General features: G+C 45.5%; 2 protein-coding genes across 7 annotated transcripts in view; both read right to left on the bottom strand.

The window, feature by feature from the left end:
* Positions 1-12828, bottom strand: part of NUF2 (NUF2 component of NDC80 kinetochore complex) — a 31961-nt gene extending 19133 nt beyond the window's left edge. The window contains exons 1-6 of the mRNA XM_048860676.1: positions 12732-12828; positions 10086-10161; positions 6707-6838; positions 5935-6009; positions 3991-4067; positions 564-625 (exon numbers count right to left, since the gene is read on the bottom strand). Of these exons, the coding sequence (XP_048716633.1) occupies positions 564-625; positions 3991-4067; positions 5935-6009; positions 6707-6829 (337 nt within the window). The 5' untranslated portion in view covers positions 6830-6838; positions 10086-10161; positions 12732-12828. The remainder of the gene's footprint in view (positions 1-563; positions 626-3990; positions 4068-5934; positions 6010-6706; positions 6839-10085; positions 10162-12731) is intronic.
* Positions 12829-16005: 3177 nt separating this feature from the next.
* Positions 16006-21311, bottom strand: part of ADCY10 (adenylate cyclase 10) — a 99920-nt gene continuing 94614 nt past the window's right edge. For all 6 annotated transcript variants that reach the window (XM_075131468.1, XM_075131466.1, XM_075131467.1 and 3 more), the window contains one exon: positions 16006-16661. In XM_075131468.1, coding sequence (XP_074987569.1) covers positions 16473-16661 — 189 coding nt within the window. In that variant the 3' untranslated portion in view covers positions 16006-16472. The remainder of the gene's footprint in view (positions 16662-21311) is intronic.

The following is a 21311-nucleotide window of genomic DNA, read 5'->3' on the forward strand; positions in this document are numbered from 1 at the left end:
TTCCCGCAGGAAATCCACATTATCAAGTTCCAATCCTGTCACCTACTCAGAATTATTTCTACTTTTTAAGAGCAATTATAATCACCATATATTGCAAAACTACTGTAAAACATACGATTACTATCTAACATAAAAAGAAAAGGAGTACTGTGCTCAAATAAATTGGTTAGTCTCTAAGGTGCCACAAGTACTCCTTTTCTTTTTGCGAATACAGACTAACTGCTGTTACTCTGAAACCTATCTAACCTAGTAGCAAGACAGAACTGTAATGTTTTGTAAGAGAGCTGAGATTTAACAACTAATTAGTTGTAACTGGATTGGCCAATTTGGCTAATAAGCTAATGGCTAATAAGCATTTTAAGAACTCTTTACTGAACTGGTCTTCTCTGCAGGCCATACCATGAGGTTCAAAAATAGGCAGCTACTGGTTCCACTACACCACAATTGTGTACCCCAGCGTAGAAAGTAAAACCCAAGAATCTTCAAAGATCTTTCATAGAAATGGTCCAAGCATCATGTGTGAGCATGTGGAGACATGGATGGGTTAACAGATGCTTGCTTACTTGGATTTATGACATCAGCAAGCTGAAAGTCATTAATACGGCAGACCGGAAGAAAACGCTCCCTGTGGGAAGAAAAAAAATTTAAAAAGATACTGAATGTTATTAGTTCTGTGAACAAGCCTACTTCAAATGGCCACTACAGTACTTTTGCCCTATACAAATCTAGAGTACATGGGTGTTCTCCCACAACACTAGTGTCTGAATGTATCCTGGTACTGTACACAATGGTGATCAGATATGGCAGAATAAACTCACAAATAACATTTTAATAGTACTGCATTAACAAACTAGTATTATAGATCCTGTTGTTACAGTGCCTTGCTTAAGGATATTTTTTTTTAAGTTACTTTTCACAGGACACTTAAATTTAGAGCATTTTAGTGGGCAGTATCAACCAATGCTTCGTGAGGTGTGTCAAGGTTCCTTCCCCACTCTGAACGCTAGGGTACAGATGTGGAGACCTGCATGAAAAACCTCCTAAGCTTCTCTTTACCAGCTTAGGTCAAAACTTCCCCAAGGTACAAAATATTCCACCCTTTGTACTTGGATTGGCCGCTACCACACCAAACAAATACTGGTTACTGGGGAAGAGCTGTTTGGACACGTCTTTCCCCCCAAAGTACTTCGCAAAACCTTGCACCCCACTTTCTGGACAAGGTTTGGTAAAAAGCCTCACCAATTTGCATAGGTGACCACAGACCCAAACCCTTGGATCTGAGAACAATGAAAAAGCATTCAGTTTTCTTACAAGAAGACTTTTAAGAGAAATAGAAGTAAATAGAAATAAAGAAATCTCCCTTGTAAAATCAGGATGGTAGATATCTTACAGGGTAATTAGATTCAAAACAGAGAACCCCTCTAGGCAAAACCTTAAGTTACAAAAAAGATACACACACAGAAATAGTTATTCTATTCAGCACAATTCTTTTCTCAGCCATTTAAAGAAATCATAATCCAACACATACCTAGCTAGATTACTTACTAAAAGTTCTAAGACTCCATTCCTGGTCTATCCCCAGCAGAAACCAGCATATAGACAGACACACAGACCCTTTGTTTCTCTCCCTCCTCCCAGCTTTTGAAAGTATCTTGTCTCCTCATTGGTCATTTTGGTCAGGTGTCAGTGAGGTTACCTTTAGCTTCTTAACCCTTTACAGGTGAGATGATTTTTTTCTCTGGCCAGGAGGGATTTTAAAGGGGTTTACCCTTCCCTTTATATTTATGGCAAGGTGCTAGTAATGTTTAAGCAGATATTTGAAGAACTTCCATTCACGTTTTATTTTGTGGGATCTTTTCTTTAAAGATGGATAACTTATTCAAAACCAATAGGTCTCTCAGTAGACTCAATTTAAGTTTTCTGAAACTTCTGTAAGAGTGTATTCAGTTCAGTTGATTCTGTTGCAGCATGCTGCATAGACAGAATGTTTGGTTTTACACACCTGGGTTTTTTATTAGTGCAGTAGAACAAGAAAGGGATTTTTCAGTGCTTTTTCCACGGACTGGCACATAAGAACTACAATATTTGTCAGATCTGGAAAACTTTCTATGCTAGCCTACCAAATCAGAATGATGTCCTTCACATTCGGTTCAATTAAGGGCTTGTCTACTTAGTTCATGGCCAGCTAAGGTGTAAATCTATCCTACACTGCCTGCCATGCGCCAAGCATCTGTGTAAACCCCACTGTGGCAAACTGAAAGTTCTGTAGAGAGCTTTGATCTACCCTGACTTGAACAGGAATGGATTAAAGTGCATTAGGGAACTTTTAGTGAGCTACAGCAGGGTTCACATGGACATTTGTGAGCAGCAGATTAGAGCAGGGTAGATACATACCCCAGCTTCCCAAAAACTCAGTGCTTGTGTAGACAAGCCCTAAAGTGATCTCCAATATCCAGCATACTAATTTTAAATTGTGTTTTTGCAAAGATTGTCCTCAAATGCTGATCCACTGTAGATCTTTGCCTCATTCACCATCCCACTGTGCACAGTGAAACAGGGAGGGATCTGGCAGAAAAAAAAAAAATTAGCATATGCTCATTTTATTCAAGGTTGAAAGTAAATACACAAGGAGACAGATACCATGGAGCAATTTACTTTACAACCTTAACATTCTCTTATTGTAGCTTTTTATATTAGTATATCTTTAGTAAATGCTGAGTTTTAACTGCCCATTTAGAGCACAACCTCTTCTTGTGGGGAATATCACATTAAATGCATTCTTCAGTTTTGCACTGTTTTCTTGTAATGTCCTTCCTTTTCAACATAGTACACCCTCCAGCTTCTCTCAGAAGCTTAAATTTATTTTTTCAGTGTATTAGGGCATATCTACACTACACTACTATCTTAGGTAGACTTACAGCCACCGCAGTAATTATTGCTGTGGCTGATGTCCACACCATCCTCCTTCTGTCAGTGATGTGTGGCCTCACCATGAGCACTTCCACCAACTGAAGAGGAGCAGCATGGGGTGCCAAGAGCCAGGGCTCTCAGCTCCCCACAGCTTCCTGCTGTGACCCCAGGTGCCCCCCCAGGCTCTCATCTCCATGCTCCCAGCCAGGAATGGGGGGAAGGAGATGGGAGGGGACAGCCACCTGGGACTTCTCTCCTCCCAGCCAGGAAATGGGGGCAGCCACCCAGGGCTACTTATCTCCCTGAGCAGGGAGCCTCTGGGCAGCAGCCTGGCTGGGAGCAGAGAGCCATGGGCAGTGGACCTCTAACTGCCCAACTGTCTTGTCAATTTCACGGCTCCAGCATGAAATTGACAAGACAGCCAACAGCCTAAGTAAAGCAGTGTCTACATTTACATCCACGAGAAAACAGTGTAGTGTACACTGCCATAATTGAACATAAGATGTTGTACACTGACCTAATTGTGCAATGTAGACAGGGCCTTAGAAATGGAAACAGAAAAAAATAGGAGTGGTCTAATATGAAACTTATAAGTCAGTCTGCCCAATGTCAATTATTCCACCACACGCTGAATAGAGCAGTGTCTGTTAGATGCCTCTAACAATGATAGACATAACTGGGGTGATACTTCAGGCTTATGTAACAGCTACTCTAAGATCCTCCTCCGTATCATATGCCATAGGCCTCAGTGAACTGCTTCAAGCTTTTCCCAATTCAATTGCGTGCTCACTAGCTTGCCATCATTTATTGTTGATCTAAACCTCAGTCTCACAATCCTAAAGCATTAAAGCTATCTCACACATTTGGATAAAAAGCAGCTGGCAGCAGATTCTTAATCTACTAAACTGTTAGCCACTAAACTGTTAGCTGCCTCTTGTTAGTCTGCTAAATTTTATTTCACACAAGTTCAACAAGTTGAAGGACAACCACAATTGCACAGAGGCCAATCACCTAAAAATTAAACAAACTACAATCAAATAATGAATGAGCGGTATGAAAAAATCCATTTGTTGTACTCACATATTAATATACAAGTTACAAATAGGTAGGAAGCCTTCAACAATCTGTGGATACATTATGTCAACAGTGACCGGCATCTAAACACAAGAGTCAATAAATAAGACTATTACAAGGAGTATTCATATGGGGAAAATACTAGTTTTTTTTTTTATGGGCAAGTCACTCAGAGGTGATAAACATGGGTGGGGAACTATCACTCAACGTCAAGGCAAAGGCAAGTTAGTGGTTCCCAAACTGCAGCCTGTGGATCCCTGTCCTGGTGGCTCACAGAATAATGTTTTGAGAACCAAGTAGTTGAAAACTGGACAGGGTGGGAAGGTTGGTGTTTCCAGGGCAGGGTTTCTCAAACAGCTGCTAAGTGATAACATTGGAAGGTGCTTGCCTAGTCAATACCACCTGGAAACAAGAACGGTTTGCTCACACAATACAAAAATACAGCATCCTAACTAAAAAAATAATCACCTGGCCCACTGAATCCTTTAGATGGAATCAAAGAAATACAGTTAACTAAGGCTATGGTCAAGTAACATTACAGGCTAGAACAGGTGTGAATGTTCAAGTGCAATAACGGATTTATGATGCACTGCCATGTTTCAGACTAGAATTGAGCCTTAGATATTAGCACAAGCTGATAATTAGTAAGGAAATTCTTGGTTTACCCCCTCAGAACAATGTGGGTCTGGATTCCTGTGCTGCCATGTAATGTTATAGTATTTTTTTACACGCCTGCATTACATTTTAATGCACTCATTCAAGTATATTATAGTGTAGCACCAACTCCACTATAATTAAAGGGTGGAGTGTTGCTTTCTGTTTGAAAGTAGACTATTCTAAGTACTCTAAAATCCACATGCTGGCTCAGATTGTTTTGAAATTTGCTATGCCTCATGGGGGTGCTGAGTAGAGTCCGTGAGCCAAGTTGGTGTCATTTGAGAAAGTGGCTCCCAAGAAACAGCCCTACCCCCAAAAAACAAAATTTCACAAAATCATTTTGTTCCTCTTACTTTTTTTGCACATATCTGGGGCTCAGACTACAGCTCTGATCCTCCCCACACTGATCTCAGTTGCTCTGGATTTATCTCAACTAAAGCATGGCACCCACTGCCCCTGGTGGGAAGGCAGAACATTATACTGAAGAAGTTACTCAATGTTAATTAAGAACTCCAGATCAGCACATGCCAAACTGACATGCCTAAAAGAGTAGGCAGCAAGTCTCGGGCTCTGCTGAAGCAAGGTTTCCAGGCAATCTTATCACAGTACCTGGGTGACTCAAGGTGACATTCTGTGGTCACTGAAACATGCATTGCGCACATTCTGCAGAGGCTCATTTTGGGAGTTTTGCCCTGAAACCAAAGTTTCTGGAAGCCAGGAATCCTTACGTTATTCATGGCTATGACAGACTTCCCTTGACTTTAGCAAGTTACAACTTTTGCACCTCAGTTTGCCCATATGAGAGATGTGGCTAGTACTTATTTAGCTACAGGGCTGTTAGGGATTAGTTATTATTGTAACACTTTGGAGATAGAAATCTATGTAGTGTTAAATTAATGAGGAATCAGTTTTTAGTTTGCCCAGGCTGTCCATTTCATGGACTGCTTTGTTCTCAACTCTATTTTTAGTGGTATTTTTAAAGTACTTTTTATATTTATTTTGTCTTGAGAAAGGTTAAACCCAAAATACAGCAGACTGGGAAAATAATAGTATCCAGTATTTCTAGCTGTATTACACCTGAAGTTATCCGTTAACTGAATGTTGTAGATTCAATGCAAAATACCACAGGACTTTCAAATTCACATTCAGCTACACAAAGTGCTAGAAGGATCAGCTAATTTAAAAATTCAAAAAACCCAGTGCTTTAATAACTGTTAATTTTCATTATTCTAGAATCTGAGTTTCACTTTCTTTTTTTTTTCCCCACTTAATTGTGCACAACTGTATACGCACCATATAGAAGTGCTCCAGACGGATTCCATACACATTCTGCAAGGTTCTCATGAAGATCATGTGCAATACCTCACGCTACAAGAGGGAGAGAGAGAACATTTAGTTCCAGTAATTACAAGTACACTAATACCAAGTGACTTCTATTGATGAGCTTCCTCTCTGTAAATTACTATTTAGACTTCCTTGTGATTTATAGCACACAGAATAAATCAAACAAGTAGTACTCTGCCCTTAACAAATGGAGACATTTCATTTTTTCACAAATACTATGAAGATTTATGACAATGTGTAAATATAAAGAAATTCAGATATTCAGTGCATTCCATTATTTGAATTCTGCAACTTCTGTACTGTAATACCAGAGCTTCAAATTTCACATTACTGAATACATGGCTAAGCACCTTCACCTGGTGAAATGCATGGTCTTTAAGGCAGAACTGTTGCTAACAATTAAGCAACAGACAAATGGCATTCACTATCATTAGGCTAAATCTGTTACACAGAGGATGGCCTGGTAAAGCAGGTTTCCCAATTTCATAAAACCAAGTTTTGGGTTCCAATGTCCTAATCATAAAACTGCATGCAGATGCAAGGGTCTGTCTGCTCACCTGTAAGATGGCAGACCACAACTGTAATATTTCCTCATGTGAATATTTTTACCACAGCCAGGACTACTTTTGCAAATAAGTGTTATGTGGTAAAATCCTGAATACACTATTCTATTTACATTGTCCTCCAGCAGCAAGCTACTCTGTTTCCAGAGCATTCTTACCTTGGGATTTGGAAACAAGTCATTTTTGGAGAGGTTTTTAGCTTCGGATCCTGTTAGGATCTGATTGCGGATGTGAGTTATGATGTCACTAGGATTATATCTGGGAAACGTTAAGAGATCCATTTTGCGGGTCTGCAAAGAAAAACAGCAGCACAAAGAATGCACCTTTAAAGTCCCACAACTGTCAGAGCACAGGCTGGGAAGATTATGCAGAGGAGCACAGATCAATGGCTGATCCCCCCAGGGCCTCTGCATGACACCAAGCAACCTCCCAGCAGAGTCGTCTATGGAACTATCATAGAGGTATGGGCTCTGGGCTCCAGCTCTGGTTCCACAGACCCAGACCCAGCACCACCACAGAAAAATTCCTTCTCCCAATGTGGAATTGTCACCCACTCCCATTTCCTTGGGACTGTTCCTCACATAGCCCGACACTCCTCCCACAGGCACTAATGGCCCCCTACCCCACTCCAGGGCCCTCCACAGACCTGACCCAGCCATGAAGAGCACTAGATAAAGTGTATATCCCGTTAAATTACCATCAAGCAGCAGTAAACCTTTAAAATAAAATGTCAAATCTTGAGGTTACATGACCTATGTTGAGAAAATAATTGGGAAGCATTTGGAATTTGACGGGACATAATTAAGATGTGATCTATTTTTATTTATAGGATTATTTTATGGTGCATACAGATCAGCCATCAAACAGCAAATACACTTTCCTTTGACCTAATCAAACTCCTTACTCCCTTGCTGATCCCCTTGCCATATTTCTTGGAAAAAGTTTTTGGGTTTAATGTTTTTTGCAGCTTGTATGCACAAAATAGGACAAAGGTCAAAAATAACTGCCTTTTTTTTTTTAAGCCTAAACTCATGATGTTTGATAACCCCAATACTTTGGGGCCCAAAGGCACAACCACCAAATGTTGTCCCATTGCTAAAACTTCAGAGTGAATAAACTGTGCCTGTGAAGCATAACACCTGTCTTGATGGCCTTTAAAGGTCAGGAAGGAATTTTCCCCCAGGGCAGATTGGCAGAGGCCCTGGGGGTTTTTCGCCTCCCTCTGCAGCATGGGGCACGGGTCACTTGCTGGAGGATTCTCTGCACCTTGAAGTCTTTAAACCACTATTTGAAGACTTCAATAGCTCAGACATAAATTAGGGGTTTGTTACAGGAGTTGGTGGGTGAGACTCCGTGGCCTGCGTTGTGCAGGAGGCCAGACTAGACGATCATAATGGTCTCTTCTGACCTTAAAGTCTATGATTCTTAGGGCCCCCCATCAACCTTACACCAAGCACTGACAGCCCCCCACCACATCAGGTCCTCCCATGGACCCATACTACCCTTAACCCCAGTCACCGGGACCCCAGGTGCACTGCTGCCACCCACCGCCACCAGGCACTGACAAGCGCCCCCCCCCCAAGGGACCCATCATATCTCTGCCCAAGGGACAGGGACCTCAGGCACCCCAAAGGGCCCCATCACTCCTCCTGCAGGCACTGACAGCCCCTCCTGCTCCAGGATGACTGAATTTCATCTACCATTTTGTTGTCCAATGTCGATAAATGCAAAGTAATGCACATTGAAAAAACAATCCCAACTGTACATACAAAATGATGGGGTCTAAATTAGCTGTTACTACTCAAGAAAAATCTTGGAGTCCGTGTTCTCTGAAAACACCTATTCAATGTGCAGCAGCAGTTAAAAAAGCTAACAATGTTAGGAGTCATTAGGAAAGGGATAGATAATATAAAAATATAATATATAAATCCATGGTAACGCCCACATCTTGAGTACTGTGTGCAATTCTGGTCAGCCAGTCTCAAAAAAAAATATATCTGAATTGGGGAACATATAGAAAAGGACAACAAAAATGATTATACAAAAGAAATGCAGTAGATCCAATCTACCTAGATTTCACTAAGGCACGTGATACAGTTTCACATGGGAAATTATCAGTTAAATTGGAGATGATGGGGATTAATACAAGAATTGAAAGACAGCTAAGGAACAAGTTAAAGGTGAGACTACAATGTGTCATACTGAAAGGTGAACTGTCAGGCTGGAGAGGGGTTACTAGCGGAGTTCCTCAGGGTTCTGCCTCAGGACCAATCTTATTTAACATTTTCATCAATGATCTTAGCACAAAAAGTGGGTGTGCGCTAATAAAATTTGCAGGGGACACAAAGTTGGGAGGTGTTCCGAACACGGAGGAGGACCGGAATATCATAGAAGATCTGGATGACCTTGAAAAATGGAGAAATACAAATGGGATGAAATGTAATAGTGCGAACTGCAAGGTCATGCACATAGGAACTAAGAACAAGAATTTTTGCTATAAGTTGGGGACATATCAGTTGGAATTGATAAAGGAGGAGAATGACCTGGCTGTATTGATCAATCACAGGATGACTATGAGCCACAATACAACGCAGCCACGAAAAAGGCTAATGCAATCCTAGGATGCATCAGTAGAGCCCTGAAAATCCACGGATATCCACTTCATATCTGCAGTCCATTTTTGCGGTTAGTGGATTGGATGTGGAGACAACCGTACACGGCTCTATCCACCAGCGGCGCCTGACCCTCGGCATCCAGCTCAGGCAGCCAGGGGGATGCAGCGTGCTCGGGGCCGGCGGCCAGCAGCTGGGGGGCAGGTCGGAGTCACTGATGTCCAGCACCTGCTCACCGCACCATTTCCTATCCAGAAGCTCTGGCCCCTCAAACAACGCCAGCATTCCCACCATGGCCCAGCCAGGCAACACTGGCCACGCTCCCAGCCCCTGGGCAGCAGGGCCTGCCCCAGCCACAGAGATTGGAGCAGGTGGCGCCCGAGTGCCCCATCCCTCTGCCCTGCTGTGATACAACATACCCTGCTGCTGCCATCACACGAGCCCCCAGGGAGCGGTATGCGATGCCCCTTCCCTCCAACCCCCATGCCACGCCTTCTCCCCGAGACCCTGCCCCCGTGCCGCCCCTATGCCCAGTACCTGCCCTCATACCACCTCTTCACTGCAAGACCCCACCCCCTCCTCACTCATCTGCACTCTCCACCCTGTCACTATCTTTGGCCCTTGTGAGACAGCTTGTTGCTGCTTGTGCAGATACACATAAAAGACAGCCAGTGGATAGCAGGTCGGATGCACATTGATTCTGGCAGATGCGGATCTACATTTTTTGTATCCACGCAGGGCTCTAAGCATCAGGCAAGGTATTTCCATGAGAGACAGGGAAGTGTTATTACCATTATACAAGGCACTAGTGAGACCTCATCTGGAATACTGTGTGCAGTTCTAGTCTCCCATATTTAAGATGAAATCAAACTGGAACAGGTGGAGAGATGGGCTAGTAGGATGATCAGAAGAATGGAAAACCTACCTTAAGCCAAGCTCTTTGAGTCTCCTCTCACGTTTAGCCGAGTCAAATGAAGGGTCAGGGGAGATATGATTGCTCTCTATAAATATATGGTTAGAGGGAGAGGAGTTATTTAAGCTAAAGGCCAATGCTGGCACAAAAACAAAAGCATATAAACTGATCATCAACAAGTTTAGGCTTGAAATTAGATGAAGGTTTCTAACCATCAGAGGAGTGAAGTTCTGGAAGAGCTTTCCAAGGAGAGTAGTGGGGGCAAAAAACCTACCTGGCTTCAAATTGAGCTGGATAAGTTTATGAAGGAGGTGGTATGCAAGATAGCCACATCCATTGTAAGCAATCTGCAACTGCTAGTAGCAAATATCTCCAACAGCCAGAGATGGGACACTAGATGGGGTTGGCTCTGAGGTATTACAGTGAATTCTTTCCCAGCTGTCTGGCTGGTAGGTCTCTCAGATACGGTGAGGGTCTAATCATCATATTTGGTCATGAAGTTTTCCCCCAGGTCACATCAGCAGAGACCCTGGGGATGGGGTAGGCGGGTTTCACCTTCCTGTACAGCATACGGCACATGTCACTTGCCGGTTTGAAATAGAATAAATAGTGAATTCTCTGGTTTCAGAGTAGCAGCCATATTAGTCTCTATCTGCAAAAAGAAAAGGCGTACTTGTGGCACCTTAGAGACTAACAAATTTATTTGAGCATAAGCTTTCGTGAGCTACAGTTCACTTCATCACATGCATCTAATGAAGTGAGCTGTAGCTCACGAAAGCTTATGCTCAAATAAATTTGTTAGTCTCTAAGGTGCCACAAAGACTCCTTTTCTTTTTGGTGAATTCTCTGTAACTTGAAATCTTTCAGTTGTGATTTGAGGACTTCTGTAACCCAGCCAGAGGTCAGGTGTCTATTACAGAAATGGGTGGGCGAGGTTCTGTGGCCTGCAATGATGGTCCCTTCTGGCCTTAAGGTCGATGAATCAGGGTATGGAACAGCTTGCATATGAGGAAAGATGCAAAAGACTGGGACCGTTCAGCCTAGAAGACAGACTCTAAAGGAGGACAGAGCTCTATAAAGTCATGACAGGTGTGGAGAAAGTAAATAGGAAGTATTATTTACTCCTTCTCATAACACAGGAACCAGGGCTCACATAGTGAAATCAATAGGCAGCAGGTTTAAAACAAACAAAAGGAAGTACTTCTTCACAGAACGCACAGTCAACCTGCCAACTCTTTGCCAGAGGATGTTGTTATACCAATAAAATAAAAACCAGCAGGATCTTATTAAAGGGAAAAAGGCAAAATACCACATTTACTGTGGTACAGAAAGAATCATAGTAAGCAGTTAGTTCTAGTTATAACATTCCATTCAATCTCATATTTATTCACACATTCATTCATTCATTCATACAAACACACACACACAGGTTCTGCAAGGTTGTTATCATAGTTACCAGCCTTAGGGTTGCTCATGCCAAGCCACTGGCCAGGTGGCCTGGACATGAGGAGGGAGCAGGGCCTTGTCAGATGCTCATCTGATGCTCCTGGAAGTTGGTTTGCAGAATCAGACCCCCCAAAGTTCTCACTTTTTAGAGTCTATTTTTATAGGAATTTCTTCCTATGGCAGTCTATGGGAATTGCTTCATCATGCTGTTGCTGAATCAATCAGCAGATAGCACATTCCTGACGGCTCCAAGATGTTATCTTGTTCTTTGGTTCTCCCATTCTTGAGGCTGTTGGGTGGATTCCAGTCTGCCCTCCGGGGGGGTGTGCTCTGGTTATTTCCACTTGATGCCTTCTTCAGCCGCTGGACACTGGATTCTTAGGCTGGCACCTCCCTGATCATTCAGTTATTATCCACACCAAGCATCCATCCACATACATCCTCTAGCTCTATTTTAATCACAATTGTTAATACAACAAAAGGGTGGGGAGTCTCTGGGTGCTGTTTCTGTTGTTAGAGTATTGCTTTGAGTCTCTCTCTGTGTGAATTGCTTTGAGAACAGACTCTGTCTTAGAATGTACTAACACAATTAGCAGCTTGCAAGTTTCACACATAGAGGGAGAGAAACAGTACCAAAAACCAAGAGACCTCTTAATTAGTAATACCCTGGAATTTAAACTCTGGGGAATCAAACTCATTTGTGATTTTAATACAGAACTTCTTTAATATGATCCAACATGTTGCGAAGGCCAAGACTACAGCAGGGTTCAAAACAGAACCAGATAGGTCCATGGAGCATAGGCCCATCAACAGCGGGGAGCCAAGATAGTCAGGGAGGCAACCCGATGCTCTGGGTGTCCCAAAACCTCCAACTGCCAGACGCTGGGAGTGGACGACAGGGGCCGGATCACTGGACAATTGCCCGGCTCTGTTCACTCCCTCTGGGGCAGCTGGCACCGGCTGCTGTCGGAAGACAGGATGCTGGGCGAGGTGGACCTTTGGCGGGACTCAGTCTGGCCGTTCTTATGCCCGGGGCCCCAGGCACGGACACCCCCGCCCGGGGCCCCATCACCCCCCCGCGAGGCACTGACGCTCCAGTGCCCACCACCGTCGACCCCCCTCCCCCTGCGCGCTCTCCCCGGGCAGCCGGGGGCTCGTAGCGGCAAGCCCCGGTGTGGGGGAGGGGTGAACACCGGCGCGCGCGCCGCTCACCTGACCCAAGAGGAGGGAGGTTCACACAGCTGGGCCGCCGCGCTACCCCTCACGTCACTTTTTCAAATCTGGCGGGCACTCCGCCCCCGGTAACGTCACTTCCGGCGCGACTGTGTCCCTGCCCACAAGCCAGGCACGCATGAGTTAGAGGTAGGGTTAGGGGGCGGTGCCTGAACGCTCCGGACCCGCCCCCATCGAAGGCGCTGCCTGGGGTCCGGCGCCTCTCGCGCGCACGCCGCCCTGCGCATGCCCGGGGCGGCGCGGAGCTTGGCGAGGCTGTCGGGGGACTCGGGGCGCGTGGGCGCACGGCGCCCCCTACTGCAGGCTGCTGTGCAGGCTGGCCCCGTGCGGATGGGTGGGACGGTGGGGCGCTGGTTAATTGCACGTGCATTTGTCCCAGGGGAGTGACAGAGAGCTCACAGCATTGTGCTCCTCCAGCGATTATTTCTAAAGGGCTTTGAGTGTAGGTGGAGAAAATGCTGGTAGCAAAGTGTCACTGGCACATGTGAAACACAAGGAACGTGACCTGATGGAAACGATCCCATTGACCTCGATGGGCTGTGGTCAAAGCCAAGAGCAAAATCCAGATGGTCAGATTCCACTGTTAATTTACATTCATGCAGGCAGGCCATTGACCTCAATGGGTTTGCCAGGCAAACATTACCCTTCTCGGTAAGGTGGAGATCCTAAAGCAGGGGTGGGCAAATTTTTTGGCCCGAGAGCCACATCAGGGTGCAAAACTGTATGGGTGGCCGGATAGGGAAGGCTGTGCCTCCCCAAACAGCCTGGCCCCTACCTCCTACTCGCCCCCTCCCACTTCCTGCCCCCGACTGTCCCCCTCAGAACCTCCAACCCCCTGCTCCTTGTCCCCTGACTGCCCCCTTCTGCACCCCCGCCCCTAACTGCCCCCCCCGGGATCCCACTCCCTATCCAACCCCCCCATCCCTTGACTGCCCTGACCTATCCGCACCCCTGGGACTCCTACACCGTATCCAACCCCCCCATGTTCCCCGACCCCTGACCACCCCAGAACCTCCGCCCCATCCAACTGCTCTCTGTCCCCTGACTGCTCCCCAGGCCCACTGCCCCTAACTGCCCCCTGCTCCCTGACTGCCCCCCCGGACCTCCTACCTATCCAATCCCCCCACCACCGCACGCACTGCCGCCCCCTTTCCATGCCGCTCAGAGCGGCAGGAGCTCATAGCCCTGCTGCCCGTGCAGTGGCATAGCTTTGGGGGTAGGGTGAACAGCAGGGGAGGGACTGGGGGTGAGCCACCCGGGCCAGAAGCTCAGGGGCCGGGTAAGATGGTCCCACGGGCCATAGTTTACCCACCTCTGTCCCAAAGCCATATTTAGGCTGACATTCCCAGATGTGTAACCACCTACTCCACTTCCAGAATGTGCATATTCATGTGTAAGCAGGGTGCCCTCTACAAACAACGTTACCCTGGGCCTGGCATTTTCCAGACATTGGTAAATAAACATGTAGAAGATCAAAGATATATATAGATCAGTGGTTTTCACTTTTTCCATACAGGACCTGCCCATTTAGCAATATGGGAAGGGCAAGATGGTCCCTGATACCTGGTCACATGCCCCAGGCTGAGAACCCCGATACAGATCATATGTGGTCTCTGAAAGTTAATTCAAGAAAGTATCAAGAGGACTCCAAGAGAAACTGGCTTCCACTGGAATTCTCAGCTTGGGGGGATGGAAGGTGGCCTCTTGGCTGTTATATCAAGGGCTTTTTTATTTTTTTTACCTGAATATCAGCATAATACTAATCCTACACAGAGGGAATAAGGCAGAAATCATAATGACAGAATGAGCTGCTAAAGTGAATAACTACTGAGTATTTCTCAGCATGAAATACATTTATATTCCATACACAGAATAACCAGGGGATGGCATTGCTGTACTACCAAAATCCCTGTGTCAGTTCAGCATACAATAACACAGTGGTTCTCAAACAGGGGTCTGGGGGGGCTGTTGGCATGTTTCAAGGGGTCCACTAAGCATGGCCAGTGTTAGACTTGCTAGGACCCAGGGCAGAAAGCTAAATCCTCGCTGCACAAGACTGCCGCCTGGGGCCCCGAGCTCCACCACCTGGGACTGAAGCCGAAGCCTGAGCAACTTAGCTTCACGGTGCCCCCTGAGGCATGAGGCCCTGGGCAATTGCCCTGCTTGTTACCCCTTAACGCCAGACCTGGCTTTTATAGGCAGTTGTTGTGGCACAGGTGGGCCGTGGAGTTTTTATAGCATTTTGCGGGGCCTCAGAGAAAGGTTGAGAACCTCTGCACTAACATATTAACTCATGACAGGAACCCCTGCCCGTGCACAGTTCTTTGACCACCTTTGGGGGGAAAGATTTTGACCATTTTGTAGCTAGTTGGGGCACTTTTTAAGAACACGTTTTAAACCATTTTGAAGCTTTTTTAAAAAAACAACCTAGCTTGTGTCACTTTGGGCATTTGGGGGGCAGTTTTGATAATTTCTGTGCATTTTTGGTCCTCTTTTGGGGAAGTTGGGAGCATTTTTTGAGGGGAAGTTGTTTTCACTGCTTTTTGGTAGTTTGGAGGAAAGTTTTATTTTCTCACCAGTTATTTGGTACATTTAGTGTCTAAAAATTGCAAAACTCTGGCACCACAAATGCCCAATTGAAGTCAAGGGGCTCATTCAGGTGCATGAAGTTAAGCACATCCTTAAATGTTTTCAGGGTGGGGGCCAAAGAGAGGAAGGAGAGAGAGGGGAATATTTTGCTGTTGTGGTGACTGACACGTGCAGGGTTATTATTACTCTGGTTATTTACCTCTCATCGTCATTGCTTGGTAACGGCAGCACTTACTGAACCTCCTCAGGAGCTGGAGGATGCAGTGTTGGAGAGTTTGTATATCACCTGTGTCAGAACAGAGTTGAATGCACACTGTCCAGGATCCATTCCTCACTTTAAAATGTTTTCTCCCTCCCAGTGTGCAGACACAGATTTCTATCAGACTCCAGATTTTCAGAACTTTGATAAACATTTTTTTTTCCTGTTTTTCAATGCTTTCATCGGGTTGAACTTTTGGAACTTCAGATTTCAGTGATAATTTTTCCACCAACTCTATTTCTCAGCACGCCCCAAACAAGAAGTTTTGAATGCATGCCTTCGGCTTCTCATCGCCCGTGTCTGTTTCCTTTCAAAAGTTAAGATGGAGGCAGCAGTCCAGCTGAAGCAAAGCTGAAGGCCACGCGGATTAGCACCCTCATACACAGGATCTCTCTTACCACAAGGCATCGCACAACAGACTTCATGCCTTTTAATAAAATACAGAAACTAGCCATGAACAGCACCAGCTGGGGATGCCTAAAACATCTGTGATAGGTGGAGAGTTGTAGTGACTTTGTTGAAGAAAGTGCATTTTAGTCGTGAATGTTTAAAAAAAATTAAATTAGACTTTCCTTTTTCAGAATAGCATGAGACTCTGTTCCAGATTATAAAGGAATAAATTACTATAATAAAAGAGCTATTGCAGAGTTTAATTAACGGTGAGTAAAAATGGTCTAAGCAAGCCACAGTGAGACATTAGAACCTATATTTACCAAAGGAAGAGATGAACAAATACAGAGGGCTTTGCAGAGAGCAGGCGTTGTTATGTGCAGCATAGGAATATCATAAATGCTTACAAATTTGGGGAGTGCTGGCTAGAAAGGCTTACAAAGTGCTCCAGGTGGGTAGGTCATTTCAGAACTACATGCAGCTCAGACATTGGGGATCTCAGGTTCTGGGAAAGGATTATTAATATCCAACACTGGCACCCGCAGCAAGTACTTGGTTTTATGGATCTCTGGAAAGTCTTTCTCTGTCATTCCTATTTCCCACTTGGGAAAATCTGGCGCGGCCTTCAGCCATAAGTCTTCCATGGGGTCTTTTCCAGTGAACCACCACTCCTAGGAAGAACAAAAGAGAAATGAGAGGCCAGAATGAGACTGGTTTCAGAGTAACAGCCGTGTTAGTCTGTATTCGCAAAAAGAAAAGGAGTACTTGTGGCACCTTAGAGAGAAAGCTTATGCTCAAATAAATTGGTTAGTCTCTAAGGTGCCACAAGTACTCCTTTTCTTTTTGCAGAATGAGACTGGATCTTCAGAGACAGCATTTCTGAGATGGTCAGGAAGGGGAGAAGTCTGACAAGAGCCACCCTATTCTTGCTATCGATCACTATCTATCCCACACTGCCCCACAGGCAAACCAGGGAACAAACGGATTACAAAAGTTGCAATTTGATCCTGGGTTCCCAGCTGGCTTCGGGGAAGGAAGTAATCTGCACCACGCCTAAACCAGGCACAGATCTCTTCCCCCTCCATGCTGGCTCAGCACTGCTTGCTGGCATGTTGGATTCCCTGCCTGTATGTAGGAAGGGAAGTAGCACCCCATTGAAACTACTCAGCTCCCCATGCTGTGACCCATGATACAGATAACCCATACAGGAGTGTTGAGGCCCCTTAAGCCCCATTACTTACACCCTTTTAGGGTGTAAAGTGAATGGTTTTCATTTGATGATTTACTCGTGCTTCATGCTACAGAGGCGCTATACTGGAAGTGTAAATATCGTCGTGATTTATCTTTCTTACAAAAGACTTTATTAGCAATAAAGCAGGCCAGCTGCCTTTACAATGACACCAGAACAGAACTGTCAAACAACAGAACTGTCCTCCAAGATGGTAAAAATGCATCTTGACAGGGGAATTGTTCTCTCAGTTTGCCACCAGGGTGGAATTTCTCAGGCTAGGCTGGCAGAGCCTGTGGTTGGAAAGGCTGATTCCAAACTCCAGTCTTCCGCATTTTGTATGGCAGAGTACTGTAAATAAGGAGCCGGAGAAGGATCTTACTCAGGTGGTTAGAACTCTACCTGTGTCCATTTGGATCTGGAAAAAGTTCTCAGACATCCGTATTTCAAATCCCCTCTCTTCCTGGTGCATGTCCTTCTGATGAAAGTAGTTGACCATGATTTATTTGTCATCCTAGCTGTAGACTTCCCATACTTCTTTTTTCCCTTCTCCTCCAGCTGTGATTGGACCCAACATATTTCTGGCCAATGTCTTTTTAAAAGGCCAATAGCAGGTGCTTCCGGGCTCCAAAGCTGTCAGCCTGCCTATTAGTATTATTATTTATTATTTGTATTGCCTCATTGTGCTAGGTGCTAGACAAACAGAACAAAAAAACATACCTGCCCCAAGGAGCTAACAATCTAAGACAAGAGTCAATGGGTGGATACAGACAGATAGGGGAGCACAAGGAAACAGTGAGATAATATTGGTCAACATGGTAGTCTGTGGTCTCAGAGCACTTGGCATCATGGCAAAGGAGAGTTTTAACTCCAGCACCCACACTGGCCTTTGTTGCCTTGGTTCAGAACAGAACTGTGCAGCTGGGGCCATGGTAGAAGGCCCTGTTAAGACAAACCAACTAGTTTTGAGTTTGCATCCATAGTAAGCTATCATACCTTTCTTAGCCTAATACTTTCAAGGGATGAGACAAATGTATCCATTTTGCTTAACTTCTAAATTCCAAACTATACATCCCAGCCATTTGCTCCAATCAGCTCCCTGGGCAGGAGAAGAAAATCGGCTCTGCGAAGAAACGCACAAACTACATTAGAGCACTGGCTTTGAGATATTTTCTGACGTTACCTCACAAGAGTGGGTTAAAATTAGAGCAGGTACTAATACGATCAATGGAAAACTCTTCCAGTAAGAATTCTTGCCACTGTTATATGTCCATTGCGCCTGTGGTTGCCTTCACTTGTTCCATATCCCGTACATTCAGAGTGTACCATGAAAACGTATTTTAGCGTCCACTGATTTTCATGCATTGCAGGCATGCTACCATCTGGCAGTATGTTCCAATTATACCAGCCTCTTTGCAGGTGCTTCAGGGCACATGGCCCGGCAGATATGTTGTCATGTAGGTGTCTGGGCCAGACTGCACTAGATCTTTAGTAATGCTCCTGTTTTTAAGTCTTTCTGCATTGCTGCTTGTGGGCCTTTTATATTTTTCTCTGCTTGTCTGACATCTCAGAATAGACATCTGCTGTTCATCAGGGACTGGGCATTTCTGTCCCTACTTGGAACAGTCGGCCAGGCAACAGGAAGGGGTGGGGTCAAGAAAGGGAAATTGTGGTGGGGACATGGTGTGCTGGGACCAACTGACCAGGCGATGGAGGTGTAGAAAGGAAGGAGGGAAAGAGTGGCTTGTGCAGGGCTCTTACAAACACACACTCAGGAGAACCTGGGAATGCATTCCCTTCCCAACCCAAATCAGACCTCATCTGTACATTTTCACAACTAAAAAGTAGCTTACCAGATCTGAATGGCATTTCTCCTGCTCTCCAGGGTTGAACCTGCAGCTGTCTCAGGAAGCACCTCATCAGATTCCTCTTCCGCCTGGCACTCAGATGCCTTCTCCTCTATCACTCTCATAATGCAGTCTCCAGGACAGGGAATGTCCATCTCTGCCTGATGCTGGGAAATGCCACCATACCATACACCTTCCCTAGATGCTGTGGTCATGCAGTACCACAGCCTCTGGCCCTGTCCATAAGGCAGTCAGCATGCTGATGTCAGTGCTGGCCAGCTGGCAGTCTGGTCGGATGATCCAACGAGGCAGTGTAGAGATCAGATCGCAAATCAATCAGCAGAAGAAGCCTGCCTCTGTGGAAGCACTGTGCAGATAGGGACCATCCATGTGTCCTGCACTGTTTGTACAGATAGGTGGGTGCTAGCCAGGCTGACTCCTGGGCAGTGGAATGCAGACAAGTGACCAGACAGGCCACCTCTGCAGTACGGGATTGCACTGGGAGGTCCATTTGCACTCTTTGGGCTAACACAACATTACCCTCTTCTCACAATGACACTGAAAACGACTGAGGCTCAATCAAGGTGGACCTCAAAAAACCTGTGACAGCACGGTCTGTAGCGTAACAGAAACCCAAGTGTGTGTGTAGATGTGGAGCATGTTACAGCCATGCTAGGGAGAACATGCTATGTTAACCACGACAAGTTTGACTAAGCCATGATGGGCAGGCAGGCGTAGACAGAAGAACGGACAACAAGAAAAGGAGATTTAATTTTGCAAATATGAAGTTTGCACTAGAGAGAAAACCACTGGCCCCTAAAAATGATGCTCCTATAGATCTTCCATCAAAATTTACTCCAGTCAAGGAGCCAAAGCACAAGTTCCAGGAGGCACAGAGCAGGAAGCAATGTTATTTTGGAATGGTTGGACTTGTACTAGAAATGGTCCTAAACCTGTTAAATGTTTTGAATGGGAATTTATGCTTCTTAAACCGTAGTCCTGAAAACCAGTCCAGTGACGTCAAGGTAAGTGCTGTGCACAAAATACTGAGTGAGACACTTGGGTTGAAATCTCAGGCTGAATCTCAATCCCCAGCTTGGCAAATGTGGTCTTGTCTACACTTAACGGGCGCTTGACGCACGGCGATCGATACATCGGTGGTCATTTTTGCAGCTCAAGACCCACTAAATCAACTGCAGATCGCTCTCCTGTCAACTCCTATACTCCACCAGATTGAGAAGAGTGCGGGGAGTTGACAGGAGAGGGTCTCCCAATAAACATCGCGTAGTGTGGACCCTGCGGTAAATAGATCTAAGCTACATCGACTTGAGTTATGCTATTCATGTAACTCAACTTACATAGCTTAGATTGACTTTTCCCTGTAGTGTAGACAAGGAGTACTGCAGAATAACCCTGGCAAGACTTGGGGGCCTATTTGTTGGGTTTTGTAAATAGTCACCACTGCAAGGTAAGCAGTAGCACAGTTAATAGAGTCCTTGAGAGATTCTATTCCATTCTGTTGGAGAAGAGTCCTGATGATGTGGGTGGGTGTGGATGTACACAGCAGGGTGAAGGATCAGGTGCTGCGCACGCTCCTCCCCCAAGCCTTGTCCCCGAATATCATGCCAGCCCCAGGCTGTCTGAGAATATACCACAAATGTTAGCAGAAGTTAGCAGTTAGGTGGGCTTGGGGTGTATGTCACAGTGGTGGGGCAGTTCCCCGCCCCTGTCAGGAAGGAGTTAAAGAGCTCCTCTGGCACAACCAGCCTCAAGCCAGCGCAGCTGTAAGGCTTTTCCAGCCTAGGTATGGGGGTGGGGGCCTTAAAAAGGAGGATCCCAACTCAGTTTGGGACAGCACTCTGAAGGAGCAGGACTGCAGGGGTTGCTGACAGGGGAAACAGCTGGAGAGCCTTGCCCGCCCAGGCCCTCACAGAAAGGAGAAGGGCAGGTACTTTTGTCTTTTTTTGCTTTCTTTTTCTTTGGCTTCCCAAACTTTTTGTTTGGGCTACTTTAATTCCCCCCACCCCTGGGCAAGGGGGCAGAGGCCTTGAACAGCACTGGACTCTGCCACAGGAACAGTGCCCACCCTCTCCCCCAAGGGGTGCTAGGGAGGTATAGCCTACTGCAGGCACCCACCAGCTCCATCCAGGATTTTGATCATTTGCCTTCACAACCTCTCCCTTGACTTTCTCTATATTGCAGCCATTGACCTGCAGCCAGCTCCACTTTCTTCTAGGGAATCCTAA

The sequence above is a fragment of the Caretta caretta genome, chromosome 8, assembly GCF_965140235.1.
Source record: "Caretta caretta isolate rCarCar2 chromosome 8, rCarCar1.hap1, whole genome shotgun sequence".
Lineage (NCBI taxonomy): Eukaryota > Metazoa > Chordata > Testudines > Cheloniidae > Caretta > Caretta caretta.